Below are 19,798 nucleotides of genomic sequence, written 5' to 3'. Positions count from 1 at the left end.
GTTCAGGAGTTAGCGCGCTGTCATCCCTGATGCATTGAGGAAAGACATCACTTGCCGCCTACACGCATCACATCTGGGTGTGGAAGGATGCCTACGGAGGGCTAGGGAGTGTGTCTATTGGCATGAACGACCAAATAAAGTCATATATAGTAAAGTGTGACATCTGCAGATCAATGGACATTAAGCAACAAAAAGAAACACTAATGTCACATGATGTGCCAAGCAGGCCGTGGGCAAAGTCGGGCACGGATCTGTTCATGTTTGACAACAAAGACTACCTCATAATTGTTGATTTTTTTCTCAAATTTTTGGGAAATAGATTACCTGGCAGATACCAAGTCAACCACAGTGATACGAAAGCTGAAAGCTAATTTTGCCCGCCAAGGTATCCCAGATATTGTAATCTCGGACAATGGCCCACGGTATTCGTCACAAGAATTCCAGAAGTTCAGTCGACTGTGGGGATTTCAACATAAAACCTCATCACCAGGTTACCCGCAAAGCAACGGCAAAGCTGAGTCAGCCGTTAAGACAGCAAAAAGACTCTTGCTCAAAGCCAAGGCTGCTGGACAGGATCCTTATCTCGCCCTTCTGGACCACCGCAACACACCATCACAGAGTACTGATACCACACCACCACAGCGGCTGCTCAGTCGCCGTACCAAAACACTACTGCCAACCAAGGCAAGCCTGTTACAGCTGAAAGTTGTGCAGGTGAAACAGGATTTACAAAATAACCAACAATTTCAGAGGGCATACTACGACAGGTCGGCTAAAGACTTGGACACACTTGCCCCAGGTGAATGTGTGAGAGTTCAGCCTCTCGCACCCCACACTGGCTGGAGAGTGGGCAAGGTGCTGAGGCCGGTCAGCAGGAGATCCTATGAGGTCCAGCTGCACACGGGTGGTGTCATCAGGAGAAATTGTAGACACCTCAGGCATGCACCAGGAGCAATCTTCACTGACACTATGGACATGGAGATCAGCAGCCCCAGTCAGCCAGAGAGTGTTGAACCCGGACATTCAGAGAGTGTTCCTTCTCGCAGTGTCTTAGCAGGACACAAAACCAAGGACATTGGTGACAGGGCCAACCCTGTTACCACCAGATCGGGCCGCTCTGTGGTGCAGCCGCAGCGATATAAAGACTTTGTGACCTCACACAGATGAATGGATCTGTAGCACTAATAGATTTTTGGGGGGGAATGGATGAAAAAAGAAAAAAAGTGAATCACAAATGTTGTGTACATATGTTCTTGTTCACCTGGTTATCTGCTGCAAGTTCAGGTATTTATTTAAACATTGGTTATGTTAAACTGTGAAGAGAAGCCATAGCACTTTGATACACAGTAGTTGATAATGATCATTTTCATTAGTAGCTCTAAGTAACTGATAAATATATGTCAGTTAATATGAAAAACATTTCGAATGTTGATATTCCAGCACTGTTAGTAGCAAAGAGTTTTGTTTATATTTTATTGTTTACAGCGATGGACAATTAAAAAGCATGTATTAAAGGTTCTAAAAAAGAAGAAACTGAAAAGAGAAAGGATATAAAAATAGGAACTATTGTTAGGAATCATTGTTTAGTTCCTTGTTTCCACAGAGGTCGTTTATGTTGTTGCACCTTGAATATCGGACCGAGCATGATGTATAACCTTACCTGCCGAAGTTATTGTTAAAGTTTATAGCCCAGTGGGGTTGAAACGAGTTGTAAAGTCTTATTAGTAGAAGGAAACAACACACTTTAACAGCTAATAAGGGACTCAAAGGGATGAAATATAACTGAAGGTCAGACATAACCGCGCTTACAATGTGATCTGTAAAATCTTATATAAATTACAGTAAACATGACATCTAAACATGACATGTTTTTACATCAGTCTGTACCCGAGAAAATACTTTCTACCTCATTTTGTAGAAGCTGGATTTGCAAGAGACTTCATATAAACTTTGTGTCCATGAGTGCCTGCTGACAATTGGTGGCAAACTGCAGCCAAGGTTCTTTGACTGAAGAACAGTCCTTCACCTTGACCACTGATCACTCAATAGCCTTGTGTGGCCTGAGTCAGTCAAGTCAAGTTTAATGTATAGCCCAAAATCACAAGATAGTCCCAACGGGCTTTACAATCAGTACAATATACAATGTACGACATACGACACCCTCTATCCTTGGACACTAGACCCGAGTGAGGAAAAACTCCATAAGAAAAACCTTATCAGGAAAAAAGGTACGGGAGAAACCTCAGGAAGAGCAACAGAGGAGGGATCCCTCCTCCAGGAAAGGCAGACATGCAATATGTGTCAAATGCACAAAATATGCAAAAGTGACATAATTATAATGTCATATCATAGATTACACAGAGCAAAATAATGTAGAATACATACAGTTAATGCATAAAATTTAGCAAATTTAAATGTGCTGGGTAATATGAGTGCAAGACAAATTTAGCAAATTTAAGTTAACAACAGTGAATCGGCACAAGAAAGAGTGCAGTGATTAACTACTTTCACCCCCTATACCAACACCTTAAAGTGGCTAAGGAAGTTGCATTTAATTGAATCAGGGTAGATGAACCATGTATTTGACATTGAACAAGTTGTTGATCAACTCAGCTAGAAGCTAGCTGGATTTAAATTTTCACAGCTTGTACTCTAATCATCAACCGATGCCTGGATGAACCCGTTTGCCAGTTTGTGTACAAAGACCCCCCCCCAAAAAAAAACAAACAAAAAAACAAAAAACTGACATATACACGCATTTGTTTTTCTGCAACACTGTTATTGACTACATTCATTCTCTCTAGCCCTTAATCCTAATCTTACCCATCAGAACTAAACCTAAGTCCCCTTGAAGAAGCGAATACTAGTCAAAATATTCTCACTTTGTAAGTGTCCTCACTTGTTAAAAACTCAAATTGTTCCTCATAAATATAGCTGAACAAGAGCACACATACGAGCGCACACCTTCCACACCTTCCCTTAGTGTAGATTCTGCAGCTGACAAGTGGCGGGTGAGGAGAGACTGGGGGGGATGTGTTTTTCTGAGCCAGGCAGATTACAGCGAGTGACATGGGTAATGGCCAAGAGGATTTGGGAGGTAAGCAGCCTAGACCTGAAGAAACCAGACAAGCCCTCATGCCCAGCCTTTAATTTTGGATAAGCTTTTTCCTGGGAGCCATTAACATCACATGACCCGGGGATCAAGGTCTTATGTCTGCAGAGAGAAACAGTGTAATTTTATGGATGGTTCTTTTGACGGTATCTCATAAGCAGTAGGCCCAAGGACATGCTACCACCAATAATTGAGCTTATTAGGAGTGAAGAATCAGGAACTACTGGCCTTTGATTTGTTTCTGATTAGTTGAGATTGATTGGTTGATCATCTTATAAGCAGTATAAGCTCCAACCAGACTGGTTTTATCAATAGGATTAATGTTTCATTACTGAATTAACTTAATCATCCCTTACAAGTTGAGTAGGTCTGTGTGTATTTGTGTTTGTATGACTCTGTGTGTGTATGTGTGTGTGTGTGTGTGAGAGAGAGAAAGTCAGTGAGTGAGTGAGTGTGTATGTGTGTGTGTGTGTGTGTGTGAGAGAGAGAGAGAGTGAGTGAATGAGTGAGAGGGCGTGAGTGTGTCTGTGTAAACAACTATTTTAAAGAAATAGTTCTGCTCAATAAAATGTTAACAGCATTTGTTTCAACTTACTTGTGCCAAACTTACTTGTGCCAGAGAAGCTTCTATCCACAGGCCATATGAACTCTCAACAAATACTACCTTTCACATACTTGAAACAGGTAGGTTTTTTTTAAATTGTTTTTTATTTATTGTTTACTTTGATTTAAAAAAAGGAACAAAAATGCACTGATCTTTTGTCTTTTATCTAGGTCTATGTCTTTTCACATGATGACAGATGGCGTATCCCTCTTCATTTCACTGCATGTTTTACTTTGTATTTATGTGCATGTGACTAATAAAGTACTTGAATTTGAGATGTTACCACACCACAACATGTCAGACAGATATTGTAAAGGAGCGTGTTAATCACAGAAGAGAATTCCAAGTATTTTTCCTGTGACCATTTAAATGTGCTAATTATACCATGCTGTTGTTCAAACCTTACCCATGTGGTGATGAAACGAGACTAAAATGAATTCTATAAGTTACTTGTAAATGCATCTCACCTTGACCTTCATACAGGCCCAGCGCCAGCTCAAGTTCATGATGGGGACACTTTTTCATGGAAAGGGGGCACAACTTTTTGTATTATATATACAGTGATGTGAGGAAGAAAGTACACCCTCTTTCAATTATATGATTATATATATATAAAGTCATCTGGTCCTTACCCAGTCCTAAAATTAGTTACATATAACTTCAGGTGAAAAACAACACATAACAGATGTCATTATTTACTCAATAAAAAATTAACCAACATGCAGAATTAATGTGAGAAATAACTAAAGAGCCTCGCAGACTGACTACAGGCATTCCATAGGGTTTGGTTCTGGGTCCTCTCCTTTTCTCCCTGTACACGACATCCCTGGGTTTTGTTATTCACTGGCATGACTTCTCTTACCATTGTTATGCTGATGATACCCAGCTGATCTTGTCCTTTCCTCCCTCTGACACAGAAGTAGAGACACGCATTGCTGGGTGCTTGACTGACATCTCGGAGTGGATGACGACACACCACCTGAAGCTCAATCTGGACAAGACAGAGCTGGTGTTCCTCCCGGGGAAAGGTTGCCCACACCGAGACCTGGCCATCACCATTGACAACACCGTGGTGATGCCAACTCGGACTGTGAGGAATCTGGGTTTGATCCAGGACGACCAACTGTCGTTTGCTGAAAACGTTGCATCGGTTGCTCGCTCCTGCAGATTTCTCCTCTATAACATCAGGAGGATTTGCCCATTCCTCACCGACGAGATGGCACAGGTGCCCATCCAGGCTCTGGTCATCTCCTGGCTGGACTACGGCAACTCCCTCCTTGCTGGCAGCCCGGCATCGGCCATCAGACCACTGGAGCTTGTTCAGAAAGCTGCAGCTCGTCTGGTGTTCAACCGCCCTAAGTTCTCCCACACAACTCCCCTTCTCATGTCCCTACACTGGCTCCCAGTAGCTGCTCGCATCCAGTTTAAGACTCTGGTGCTAGCCTACAGGGCAGTGAAAGGAACAGCTCCTTCCTATCTCCAGGCCATGGTCAAGCCCTACACCCCCGCCCGACCACTTCACTCTGCTGCCTCGGGATGCCTATTGGACAGATGGGCTCACATCTGTTTTTAAAATACTGTGGTATAAAGAGGAATTCATAGTCGACTCAATGACTGCAAGGTGCCTAGGTCCTGTGGCTGCAAAATAAGCCAAAATCATGCTGTGTGTAGTTTTCACAAAACATGGCTTTAACATGTTAACCAAGACCTGTATATCCCTAGATGTAGCTCTTGTGTTCTTTGCTATTTATCTGTGATTTCTCATTATATGGTCTGACCTTGGGGTGAATTTGATTTGATTCCAATTCCTGTGAAGATTGGCAACTGTCTTGAATTTTCTCCATTTGATAATAATCCTTCTCACTGTACAATGGTGTATTTAAAAAATATATATTGTTTTTTTTAAATGGCCTCATAACCCTTCCTAGATTGATAAGCGACAACAACTGCTTCCCTAAGATCATTGCTGATTTCTTTTCTCCTTGGCATGGTGTTAAAACAAACCTGAATGCTCCAGATTACAAAACTGCCAAGAGTTAAAGGGTTGGTCACATTTCATGATGATCAACTCATCAAGTGCATTTGATTAGCAGCATGTGGCTGCTAACAACTCTTTAATTCACATTGAAGCAGTAAGGATGTACTTACTTTTTCCCACATAGCCTTTGCATATTGGCATACATTTTGTTGAATAGATAATGACAAAGTGAAGTCTCCTATGTATTGTCTGCTATCTGATGCTAGATTTGTCCAATTTTAAAAGCTGGTGAGGACCACACATACCTGTGGAGGCAAGGAAAGTGTACTGGTACCAATTTTCAAGAATAAAGGTGACTTGTATGAGGAGAGCTGGAGTAAGCATCAAGTTATGAGAAAGAGTAATAGAAGCTAGGTTAAGAGGAGAGGTGATGATTAGTGAGCACCAGTATGATTTCATGCCAGGAAAGAGCACTACAGATGTGGTTTGTTTTGAGAATGTTAATTGAGAAGTATAGAGAAGACCAGAAGGGGTTACATTATGTTTTTGTGGATTTAGAGAAAGCATACGACAGGGTGCCGAGAGAGGAGGTGTGGTGTTGTATGAGGAAGTCAGGAGTGGCAGAGAAGTATGTAGGAGTGGTGCAGGACATGTATGAGGGAAGTGTGACAGTGGTGAGGTGTGCAGTAGGAGTGACGGATGGGTTAAAGGTGGAGGTGGGATTACATTAGGGATCAGCTCTGAGCCCTTTCTTGTTTACAATGGTGATGGACAAGTTGACGGATGAGATCAGACAGGAGTCTATGTGGACTATGATGTTCATGGATGGCATTGTGATCTGTTGTGAGAGTAGGGTACAGGTAGAGGAGAGGTGGAGGTATGCATTGAAGAGAAGAATGAAAGTCAGTAGGAGCAAGACAGAATACATGTGCGTGAATGAGAGGGAGGACAGCGGAATGGTGAGGATGCAAGGACTAGAGGTGGCAAAAGTGGATGAGTTTAAATACTAGTGTCAGGAGTTATCTGAAACAGATGGGTACCAGCAAGAGTGAAAGGTAAGGTTGACAAGATGGTTGTGAGACCAGCTATGTTATATGGTTTGGAGACAGTGGCACTGACGAAAAGAAAGGAGGTGGAGCTGGAGGTGGCAGAGTTGAAGATGCTAAGATTTTTATTGGGAGTGAGGAAAATGGACAGGATTAGGAATGAGTATATTAGAGGGACAGCTCAGGTTGGATGGTTTGGAGACAGAGCAAGAGAGACGAGATTGAGGTGGCTTGGACATGTGGAGGAAAATTGCTGGGTATATTGGGAGAGGGATGCTGAATATGGAGCTGTCAAGCAAGAGGAAAAGAGGAAGACCAAAGAGGAGGTTTCTGGGTGTAGTGAGGGAGGACATGCAGGTGGCTGGCGTGACAGAGAATGATGCAGAGGACAGGAAGAGATGGAAATGGATAATCCACAGTGGCAACCCCTAATGGGAGCAGCCAAAAGAAGAAGAAGGTGAGGACCAGACAATTGTTATTCATGCCCTAATATACAAAAACATAAGAGATGAAAAAGGGTGCAATTCCTTTTTCACATCACCATCACTTTATATATAAAGGGATGTGTATGTATATAGAGATGCCGTGTGTGTTTGTGTGTGTGTGTGTGTGTGTATACATATATATATATATATGTATACACACACACACAAAACAAATAGGTAGGTAGGAGGTTGTGTGTGCACCCCACTCAGTTGCTCATCTGCATTTGTACCACTCGTGCTTAAAGGAACTTTCTGCTCTGACATTAAGGATTTCTATAAAATGATCATTACAGTTTAACTATAATGGTATTTTATTGGTCTTATAAGAAAGAACATTTGCAAATGTAAAGTCATGGTAAGTGAAGTGAGGCATTATTCTAAAGCAGATGTCAGGCTCTATCCATGGCTCAGGTCTGTTCTCAAGTTCTACAAAATCACTCCAAGATATGGCACAGAAATCTTCCTAGGCATAGGCACGGCATCTTCATAATGTAGTGTCAATTTGCATGTTTAATGTGTTGTGCTGTGTTTGAAACGTGCAACCAATGAAAATGCTTATTCATACCTTGGATATAGTAATAATAATAATAATTATATATATGTAATGCATATATTATATGATTAATATATGCATATGGCTATGCAGGGACGATGGCTTCTACCAGCAATATATTTCCCCCTTCATGACTACACTTTAGCTGCAGTTCAGAGCAGCCGATATAATACTAATGGCAAAAGAAAAAACAAATGCATGTTGAAAAAAAAAACCAGTCTATGGAAATTATTAACTAGGGCTGTCACTTTAAATTTGAATATTGAAATTAAATTCAAATTTGCATACCAAGTTGTGTTTTGAAAATACATGAAGGAATTTCATATTTGAAATAAATAATTCAATGAATATACGGATACATAATCAAACAAAAAAACAAGCAAACAAATAAATAGGGACTGCATAAAGTGTGGCAAGAATTAAGAAAACTCATGTTATCCAGTTTAGTCAGGAAGTATAAATATAATGTCGTCCAGTTGTGCGCCTCTCCCTAATGAATCCTTCTGAAAGGTTATACTGCCTTTACTGTTAGACATTTTATTACTGAACACTGGATAGGCCTGTATTTAGCCTTCAAATCTTAGACAATTTTTTAAAGGACATTTGAAATATAGATTCAAACTTGTCTACATTTCTGTTCCAAATGCATATCTAACAAGATGAAAAATGCCCTAACAACAATGCAACAGAATAATCTAGTCCATCCATTTTTTTCAAGTTCAGAATAAAGACGCCACACATTTATCAAAAATCAGAGATGCTCTTTAAAATTACAAATGCAGAGTCACCAATCTATGGGTTAAAAACCTGTTCTGCACATATTTTCAATAATAAAGGTTTGATTTTATTTCCAGAGTATCGCTGTTTTTATTTTGGAAACATGGGCTGAAAAAGTACGTATATATTGCACATACTTTCAGACAATGGACAATAAATCCTTGTAATCCTGTTTTATGTCTGGAATGAATTCAATATGTTTGCAGATACAGATTTCAGATTGCTGAATAAACCTTTGGCTTTATGTAGCTTATAAAGCCAAAACTAAATAAAAATATCAACTCGGGGACATAAGCAAGAAATATAAGTGCTCAGCCATATCAGAGCCCTCTGGGCTGCTGCAGAGTCTGAGCTAGGGGCAAAAGGTGACCAGGTTTTTGCCATCTGGGGCTGTGGGATTTAGCAACACTTTGCCTTATGAGCTTAGGCCAACAAACACAGCACCGTGTTGTAAACCACCTCTCAACACAACATTTAATATTAAGCTTTACATGATGTACTGACTACCTGTGTACTTCTATCAAGCTTTACATGATGTACTGACTACCTGTGTACTTCTTTGTTTATTCATGTAAAACCCTGTTTCATTCTTCTCTGTCACTCTCACTGCTTACATGCTCAGACTCATCTGCCATGCCGTCACTGTGTACGACTGTCCTACCTTTGTGCCTTAATTAACTGATGGTTGTAAAACGGTGCATGTGTGTGTGTGTGTGTGTGTGTGTGTGAGAGAGAGCGACAGACAGACAGACAGACAGACAGACAGAGAGAAACAGAGTGTGTGGGTGTGTCTGTGTATGTAAGAGAGAGACAGAGAGACAGAGTGTGTGTGTGTGTGTGTGTGTGTGTGTGTGTGTGTGTGTTTAATAATCACCTGTGTCAATGACACCAGGGTTGGAGTGAAACCAGGTGGGCAGGACAAGGCCGCTGAATGTGGAGAAGCCCAGAATTAGCAGGTTCCTGGATGAATTAAGATCCACATACTAGAAAGTACAAGAGAGACGTACATAAAAAGACAAAGTGGGAAAAAGAAAGAGTGAACAAAAAAGAGAAAAAAGTGAGTTTGTGCTAGAGACATAACAAAGTAAACAAGTTGGTGTGTGTGCGCGTGTGTGTGAATGAGAGAGAGCAAGAAAATATTAGATGACGTAAGCTTTGCTTATTGATTCTCAGAAGCATCCAATTTGTTTGCTAAGTGGTGTCAGCTGTTCCAGGGACTGCGTCACTCGTCCTCTCACAATACTGGACAAGAACATGTTTACGGAAATGCCATTATTGGTACAATTTTAATTTCTAGCACCAATTATTTGACTGCCACTCTTTTTATTTTGGTTACTAGCACGTATGTTGTGAGAGGGATATATGCATATTGCTGGTTGTCCATCATGTCCGATGATGACCATCTTCTCCTATTTGTGAGTCCTTTGGTGGCTGAATAGTCCCATCCTGGATGCAGAGTTGCGGTTGCAGACCGGGCATGTAAAAGTGGTGCTGGAGGGGGCAGGGGTAGCTTTGCGAGCATGCCTCCTCGCACGCTTTGCTAAACGGTGTTGTGTGCGCTGGTTTTCCATATACTTCACTCCCTCTTGAGACTTGAGAGCGCCAGGTTGTGCGGCAGGAAGCAAGTTCCTCCAAAGAAGAGGGCTTGATCTGGCATCTTTACAGTGTGGTCTTCATTTGGTCTTTGAACCGCTTCTTCTGCCCACCAGCAGCGCGTTGACCAAGGTGTAGTTGGCTGTAGAGGACTTTACGTGGGAGTCTTCGCTGGGCATGCGAATAACATGCCCAAGCCAACTGAGTTTATATATATACATATATCTATATATATACATATATATATGTGTGTGTGTGTGTGTGTGTGTGTGTGTGTATGCAATATGTAGGAAAAACACTTTAATACATTTTCAGTACAAGCTTAAGCTTATTTCGTGCGTCACGCACTCATCAGCTGCCAATGTGATTAAAATATACACACACACAATAAATATATATAAATACATATATATATCAACACGGATACAGGAAAACAGATTGTAATACAGAGCAGTACAGGCCTGTTCCATGCATCTCGCACTCATCAGTTGTTAAAGTGCGAGACGCACAAAGCAAGCCTGTACTGCTCTGTATTACAATCTGTTTTCCTGTATCCATGTTGATATTCCCCTCCTCATTAGTTGAGCACTCAACACCATTGACGGTTTTGGGAAAAAAAAAAAGGTTATATATATATATATATACATATATATATATACATATATATATATATATATATATATATATATATATATATATATATATATATATATATATATATACACACATACATATATACATATATACATATATACATATATACATATATATATATACTACTTTCGGCTGCTCCCGTTAGGTTTCGGTATATATATCTACTCATATATTTTCGTAATGTGTGTGTGTGTGGTGTTAGTGTAGATAGCGGGACCGAAAACTAAAGCACTTATGATCCTAATTCTTTTTGGAGGTGGTAGGTATTGTCTCAGAGAGTAAGGGAAAAATCCCAGAAAATTAAAATGATGCATAGTTATGCATAAATATGCAAAATATGCATATTTCTAAAAATGGCTAAAAACCACTTTTCTCGGCATTTCAGATGATTCTGAGCATCTTTGATTTTTTCACCTATATAAAAAAACTAGAAGAGCCCCGCTACAATGTAGCGGTTTGGTTATCCACCCGTCTAAATCTCCCTCGTCTTCATCCTGCCAGCTAACCGCCTTCCCCCTGCTCCTAAACCCCACCCCCACACCAACTCTCTTCCCCCAAATGCTCAGAATCATCTGAAATGCCTAGAAAAGTGGTTTACCCCCCCACACTCCAACTCCCTCCCCCCAAATGCTCAGAATAATCTGAAATGCCGAGAAAAGTGGTTTTTAGCCATTTTTAGAAAAATGCATATTTTGCATATTTATGCATAGTTTTAACTTTCTGGGATTTTTCCCGTACTCTCTGGAACAATACCTACCACCTCCAAAAAGAATAAGGATCATAAGTGCTTTAGTTTTCGGTCCCGCTATCTACACTAACTAACTAACACACACACACACTAACACCACACACACACACATTACGAAAATATGGGAGTTGATTGTAAGGTACATGCATAAGTATAGTCCATGGGCCAGACGATATTTCGGTACACTCAAGGTGGCAAAACTTACTTATAATTTTTGAAAGGATCCATGTCTGTAGATGATATTTTGGTATGATAACCATTCCCGAGTGGCAGCTGTATCACAGTTATCAGCTCATGAAGTTAACCACCCGCTAAACTAAATTGCATTTTAGACGCTGGTGCATATCCTGGTTTAGCCTCATGGTCAGGACATTTTTCAATGTTCTATAATATTGTCTTTGGTATCATTTTAAAGGGGACCTTCTTAGCTTTCATTCAAGCCCTGTTGTGGATATTTCTCACAAATATAGAGGTCACTTGAGCTCGTCAACCCATCAATAACACACATCTTTCTGCAATTTTGGCCTAAACTATATGCTTTCTTTTAGCCCTGTGGCATCTAGGAATATCAGGGACACAAAACACAAAAACTGGAATACTCACAGGACTGTAAAGATTCAGAAAATGTATAATATACCCATACTATTTCATTGTGTGAGGTGATTGTGAGCCTTAAATGAGAACTAGACCAAAGCCAGTTAGGTCACAAACTGGTCTCTATACATTTGTTTAAATACACAATCAAAATACATGATAAAAAGGAATACCATAGTGAGGTAATGAACTATTTTAATATTTTAAACAACATTGACATTTACATATACTTAGTCAATGATACATGTAATCCCATATCATCAGTGGGTATATGTAATGGTAATGGGTAGGGTAATGGGTATATGTGAATATGGTTACATTATTGTTATCAAGCTCTGGGTAACCAAGTCCAGAATCAACATCCTGTGCATCAATAGACTACTACCACAGTAATACCATCAGAATCATCACACTGTCATTCATCAAACTGCTCGTTTCTCTCATCATCTGACTCCCCAAGTTCAAAGTCCAGTTCTGGACCATCCTGCTGTTTTTGGTTACTGCAGGTCTGTAACCTGCACATGTCTGTGCATGGAAGTCCATTTGACAGGCACATGCAGCTTGGCATTTTGCATGAATGCACACACTTGCATGTTAGCATTTCCAAGACCACATCTGGTGCAGGTGGGGAGCTCATCCAGTAAATGGCCAGCTTGCCTTCATCGTCTGTCCATCCATACTCAGTAGGGCTTGGCACCAAAGGGTTAGCCTGCAGACAGCACTTCCATATTGCTGCCTGATAGTTGGCTCGTTGAACATGCATAAAGACACAGTCTCTACATGGTGGCAGCTGGCTGGACTCAACCTCTCCCCTTTTGGTGCAGAAGAGCTGGTAACGCAGTTTGTTCACCTCAGCAGTGCTGCTATTAGCAACATACATCCGACAGGTGAACTGCTCAATTTTCTGGAACAGCTCATCACTCACATTCCATGTCTGTCCCAGTTGACTAAAAGTCTCTTGGCAGGAAGTGTGCTTTCTCACTATCTTCAGGGCATTCAGCTTCCCTCGACCAGCGAATGCACTGACAGTGTCGCAGCCTGTGAAGGCATGTAAGCCAATTAGGCTGTCACAGATGCTGTCTCCAAGTGAACTTGCCAGTTTGGTGATGTCGACAAACCGTGTGCGGTTCTGAGTCCCACACTTCTGGTAGATGGGACAGGTGATGTCCTTCTGGAAGCCAAGACAAAGCACCATGACATCAGTGTCCTCAGCTGTGATGATAACTGACTTTGAGCCCGCATTTGCTGCATGCAATGCATGCAGGAGCAGACGGGTGTCAGCTTCTTCATGTGTGGAGTGCAGTTCTGCTGCTTCCTCACACCCATCTTCTGTCAACTTGTAGCAGGTTTCCTCACAGGTCATGTACAACACCTTGCCATGCAGCATAGCTCTGTATCGTGGGAGTTTCCACTCTTCCACCAGAAACTTGATGAGACTGGTCTTGTTGGAGGAACTGCACAGAAATTTTCTCCGCTGCTGGACGTGGTGTCCCCCTGCAAGATTCTTGTACTGGAGAGTGATGTCTCCACCCCGGTTCGGTCGTTCAGCATCTTTGATCGAAGTCTGGTGATAGACATCAAAAACAACATCAATCCTCCCACTCTGTGCTCCCTCATGGAGGACCTGGGTCAAGGCTGACTCTGCCACCTGTGCAAAGGTTTTGTTGTTGCCATTCATTTTTTGGACCAGGCTCATCCCATCAATGATGGAAGTAGATGGGATTGGGATGTCTTCTGCAGGAGATACATTCTTTTCAAGCTCTCTGGCAAGTGCAGCCTTGTTTGTTTTTCCTAAGGACCCATCAGCATTTGCCAGTGCCCATGGTAGTGGGCCCAATGGGTAGGCAAGGACATCCTTCAGATTCACCTTCCTGCTTTCAGCCACCAGGATCATGTGACTGAAAAGGTTTCTATCTGCCTTCAGAACCACATCCTGTGCTTTCTTTCCATGAGCTTGTTTTGTGCTGACATTGGAGAATGTTTTCAGACTTTGCTTGGTCATCTTGTCGTGGAATTTCACAGGTGGTGGGTCTGCATCTAACCTTGTTTGCTGGAATGCTTGGTAGGCCTCTTCTCCTTTCTCAAGAGCTCTCAAGAGATCTATGGTCACATCAGGTGGAGCCATGTTGCCAGTGGAGAGGCTAACCAAATCAATCTCATCAGGGGACATAGGATTGAGCCAGTTATTCTCCATAAGGTCCATGACAGACTGGACATCTGCTTCATCTCTCTTGATCCTTGGACTCTGTAGATCTGGATGAGACCATTTGCACCTGCCTTGACCTGTCAGGTCTCTCAGCTGTCTGAGGTACATGCTTCTATACTCAGCTGTGAGATAATATTTGGTCACAGCTCCTGGCTTCAAGCTGAATCCCTTTGTCCCTCCAGCTGTTTGGGTGTCTTTGTTCACCATTTCTTCTATAGCTTGGTCAACAGGGATTCGGCCAAAGGGATTGGTGGAGCCCAGTTGGACTGAGAAGCCTCCTTCCATGAATTCTGTGTATACATCTGGGTGTGTGATGGGCAGCTCAGACATCTGGGCGTAGTAGTAGGGGAGGTAGCGTGCATAATTCATCCTGTCATAAGCAAAGGACCATGGGATCATTGCTCGAATGCTAGCCAAGTGTAGCATCCGGTCTCCCTCTCTGGATGCTCGGATGAGCCCCAACAAGATTTCAACCATGTCCAAATAGGACATCCAGAAGTTCGAGAGGCTGCCGTTTCCACCTCTAAGGAACTCACGGTAGACTTCAAATAGATCCATGATGCCTGTACAAGAGCTGTTCTCGAGGACCTCCTTCAAAGCATGTTGTGAGACTTCTTTCCCAAGGCTGTCAATGGTCTTCAGTGTCTCATTCAGGTGAACCATGTCATTCCTGTGAGTTTCTTCCAACCAGGACAGGAAACCATTCAAGGTCAGTCGCATGAGAGCCTCATACAGGAGCTTGTGTAGTCGCACTGCCCTGTTGTACTTGCGGCCATCCATAACACCAGCAATTGAGCCTTCTGCAATCATGCCAGACTCAATGCAGAGGTGTTTGAGTCCAGCATCTTGGAAACGCTTCCCTATTATTGCCAGCAGTGTGCAGATGGTGTGGAATACCCCAAGCCTAACGATGATATCATGGAACTTGTCATGGTGTTTCCATGTGATCTAGACAGCCTTCGCATACAGGGCTTGGTCAAAGACACAGACAATCTTCCTCAGGCCTAAGCACTGCACGATGCTCAGTGACTGGTTAAGCACCTCGTTGACAGTAGACATTTGTGTCGCTGGAGCATTGATGGTAGGCAGATAGCCTATATTGTCGGGGATGACCGTCATCTCTCCTCGAGTCAGGATGTTGAAGCCTGTCCAGCTGCTGACTGACTGTTCTTCTTGTTGTGACATGCGTGCTAGGACCCAAAGAAGGTTTTTCTCTCTGGCAAGCTTAGTATTGGCTGCAGTATCGGCATCTGACTTTTTGCTTTGTGGTGGCCCTACCCGTTGTCCAGCATTGTAAGTTGGTAACATTGGTGGGGGTCCATCAATGCTTCTCTTCTTTGTTTTGGGAACAGTGGGCATGGGTTGGACAGGAAGTGGGTTGACTGGCTTTGCTTGCACAGCAATCCCATTGACTCTGTGAGATGTTCCCTCACCACTGACAGTTTCTTCAAGACGGTCGATATTGTCCCAGGCTAAAGTTGTGAATATGCCAGGATGGATGTTAGCTGGAAGGGCAATGCCACTCCCTGATGATGAGAGTTTCTGGAGACACAGGGCAGTGTTGATCTCTTCCATCTGTGAATAGGACACACTGTGACCAAGTCGGTTGAGGATGTTTATCAACTCTACATTTCCTGTCAACGATTTGACACTGAATGGCAGAACAATGTGCTTGGAAGGCTTGGTATTTCCACATGTCACTGCATATACTATGTCATGGCCAAATGACTGCAGAAGGCACTGCACTCTCTGGGATGCATGATCAGGATCATTTGAGCCTGTGAGTAGAGAGTACAGGAAGATAATGAGCGACTCTGGAATGGTAGGACATTCTGCTTCTGGTTTGACTTCAGGCGGCCAGGTTTGAGGAACATCTTGACTTTTAATGTCTGCTCTCAATTTGATGGCTGCTTTGGCTATAACATCTTGTGCACTGACACTTTTCAGGGTCTGCAGCTCCCTTTTGAGAGACTGATTTTCTTTGGCAAGTTCCCTCATGGACAAGTTATCGGGATAGAGGAGGAATTTTCCTTTCTCATCAGGGAATATCTGCAAGGCTCCAGCAAACTCACTCTCCAGGTTTCGCCTTATGTGCTTCTTGATTGATTCCTTGACTTGGGCAATGCCTTGGGAGTTCATTGAAGCTACCAGTCTAGAAGAGAGATCAGTCATTGCCATCACTTGAGGATTGCCAAAAAGCTCCATCCTGATGAAGAGGAACAGCTCATTGTATGCCTTATTCACAGCAGCTTCATACTGGGCTGCAGCATCATTATCTTCATTGCTCTCCTTTGGAAACCTCTTCTTTGGTGTAAAGTCTATAGCATGACCTGTGGTAGTGCCCTTCAGCTGCTACAAGGTCTCTACTCACAATGGCAAGGATTCTGCTGTCCCTTTTCTTTGTGGCTGCACTCCTGATCTTTGCATCAGCTCGCAGTTCTCGACACTGCACCAGTACTTCTCTCGTATTCTGTCTCTTGGAATATTTGCTGTTTTTCTGACAAAATATGCACTCTGCATCATAAGTCCTAGATGTACTTGGAGCATGTCGAGCTACTCTCTTAGATTGTTTCTCTTCAGCAGAGACACAACTTTTCTTTTCTTTTGCAAGGAGGCCATCAAGAATTTGCTTCATAGTGAAGATACTGCGACACTTTCTGTGGTAGTAGATTGCTGGAATCTGTCCCTCAGGAATGTCTTTTGCCAGTTTCAAAACTGGTGCATGATTTCGTATCTGAGCTGCCCTGAGCAGAGTTCTCCATGAGTCGACACTTTGTAGTGAAACCAGCTTATCTGTATCATCAGAACAGTGGATAATGCACTCCACCCGTGGGCGCTTTGGTATTGGGTAAAAACTTGCTTGTTCACCAGTGGCCATATTCAGTCAGTTTTCACCTGCCACATACAAACAAATACATGTAACTTAGGTGTATGAACACTACTAAAACAAAGTTTACTTTGCTTCACCAGCGTCATATTACCATTATTTATCTTACATAGCCACAAATAGATACATTACCTAGTTGCTATGCAACAGCTGTATTTTGTCCACATGAGGCCGCTAAAATCAACACAAGATGAAAGTTATTCGTAGCCACTTTAACTAATCATATTAACATATACATTAAAAGAACATGCTAACATTATGGGAAATTAGCTTACAATCTTCTCCAGAGTGAGACAAGAAGATAGATACCAGTTTCCTCTATATGTGTTTAGTAGAAAGCTATCTGGCTGCACGTTAGCCTAGCTTAGCACAATGAATGGAAGTACACAGTACTGGTTATCCTTGGTTGTTGGCCAACTAAGAACTGTCCCAGAGTTTAAGCTAGGCTAATCAGTACCAGGGGTGCTGAAATGCTATATTTGTAAAAATCTGGGTTAAAACACAATCGTGAGAGGCACAGAAACAGGTTTCCTGAAAGAAAAATGAAATAGCTGCTCATTTGGAAAGGTTATCATGTATTATTTTACTTCTGTTAGTGTACCAAATAAAATGGCACCAGTGAAGTTGTGTCACCTTGGGTGATATCAATATCTGGTCTGACCCATGGACTAACTGGCTTTGGTCTAGTTAGTTTCTTAGTAATAATGCCCTTCTAATTTAAGGTTCACAATCACCTCACACAATGAAATAGTATGGGTATATTATACATTTCCTGAATCTTTACAGTCCTGTGAGTATTCCAGTTTTTGTGTTTTGTGTCCCTGATATTCCTAGATGCCACAGGGCTAAAAGAAAGTATATAGTTTAGGCCAAAATTGCAGAAAGATGTGTGTTATTGACGGGTTGAAGAGCTCAAGTGACCTCTATATTTGTGAGAAATATCCACAACAGGGCTTGAATGAAAGCTAAGAAGGTCCCCTTTAAAATGATACCAAAGACAATATTATAGAACATTGAAAAATGTCCTGACCATGAGGCTAAACCAGGATATGCACCAGCGTCTAAAATGCAATTTAGTTTAGCGGGTGGTTAACTTCATGAGCTGATAACTGTGATACAGCTGCCACTCAGGAATGGTTATCATACCAAAATATCATCTACAGACATGGATCCTTTCAAAAATTATAAGTAAGTTTTGCCACCTTGAGTGTACCGAAGTAGCAAATTTTGGGATCTGGCCCATGGACTAGTAGACACGTTGGCCGCTGGCTAACCTTTTAGTCGAGCGGTCAGCGATGTCTCCCGTGGCGCGGGAGACACTGGTTCGCGTCCCGGCCGCGACAGTTCCTGTGGTTGCCCCCCGAATTCGCTACAATATACATATAAGAATAACCCCGCTACAATGTAGCGGTTTGGTTATCCACCCGTCTAAATCTTCCTCCTCTTCATCCTGCCAGCTAACCGCCTTCCCCCTGCCCCTAACCCCCCCCCCACTCCAACGCCCTCCCCCCAAATGCTCAGAATCATCTGAAATGCCGAGACAAGTGGTTTTTAAGCCATTTTTAGAAAATGCATATTTTGCATAATTATGCATAATTTTCTGCTATTTTTCTGGTCCTCTCTGGAACAATATCTACCACCTCCAAAAAAAAATTAGGATCATAAGTGCATTTTTGCAAAAATGCATTTATTTTGCATAATGCCAAAACATTTCTAAGTCCCAGAAATTTTTTTTTATATACAGTGGCTTGCAAAAGTATTCATACCCCTTGAACTTTTCCACATTTTGTCATGTTACGACCACAAACATAAATATATTTTATTGGAATTTTATGTGAAAGACCAACACAAAGTGGCACACAATTGTGATGTACAAAGAAAATTATACATGATTTTAAAAAAAAATTACAAATAAAAAACTGAAAAGTGTGGTGTGCAAAAGTATTCAGCCCCCTTTTCTCTGAGTGCAGCCAATTGCCTTCAGAAGTTGCCTGATGATTGCTGAATGATCGAATGTTAACCTAATGACTAAATAGAGTCAACCTGTGTGTAATCTAATCTCAGCACAAATACAGCTGTTCTGTGACGGCCTCAGAGGTTTGTTAAGAGAATATTGGGGAGCAAACAGCATCATGAAGTCCAAGGAACACACCAGACAGGTCAGGGATAAAGTTGTAGAGAAGTTTAAAGCAGGGTTAGGCTATAAAAAGATTTCCCAAACTTTGAACATCTCACGGAGCACTGTTCAATCCATCATCCGGAAATGGAAAGAGTATGGCACAACTGCAAACCTACCAAGACACGGCCATCCACCTAAACTTACAGGCCGAACAAGGAGAGCACTGATCAGAGATGCAGCCAAGAGGCCCATGGTGACTCTCGACGAACTGCAGAGATCCACAGCTCAGGTGGGGGAATCTGTCCACAGGACAACTATTGGTCGTGCACTGCACAACTCTGGCCTTTATGGAAGAGTGGCAAGAAGAAAGCCATTGTTAAAAGAAAACCATAAGAAGTCCCGTTTGCAGTTTGCCAGAAGCCATGTGGGGGGACACAGCAAA

The 19,798-nt window shown here is 42.1% G+C and overlaps 1 protein-coding gene across 1 annotated transcript in view; it reads right to left on the bottom strand.

Moving 5' to 3' along the window:
- The window catches only part of si:dkey-106n21.1 (solute carrier family 23 member 1), a 149,969-nt gene that overhangs the window by 4,462 nt on the left and 125,709 nt on the right, over window positions 1–19,798 (bottom strand). Inside the window, exon 11 of the mRNA XM_056282382.1 lies at window positions 9,430–9,538. Coding sequence (XP_056138357.1) covers window positions 9,430–9,538 — 109 coding nt within the window. The remainder of the gene's footprint in view (window positions 1–9,429; window positions 9,539–19,798) is intronic.

Source organism: Lampris incognitus, chromosome 6, assembly GCF_029633865.1.
Source record: "Lampris incognitus isolate fLamInc1 chromosome 6, fLamInc1.hap2, whole genome shotgun sequence".
In the NCBI taxonomy this organism is placed as follows: domain Eukaryota; kingdom Metazoa; phylum Chordata; class Actinopteri; order Lampriformes; family Lampridae; genus Lampris; species Lampris incognitus.
This window is presented reverse-complemented; position numbering and strand designations above follow the sequence as displayed.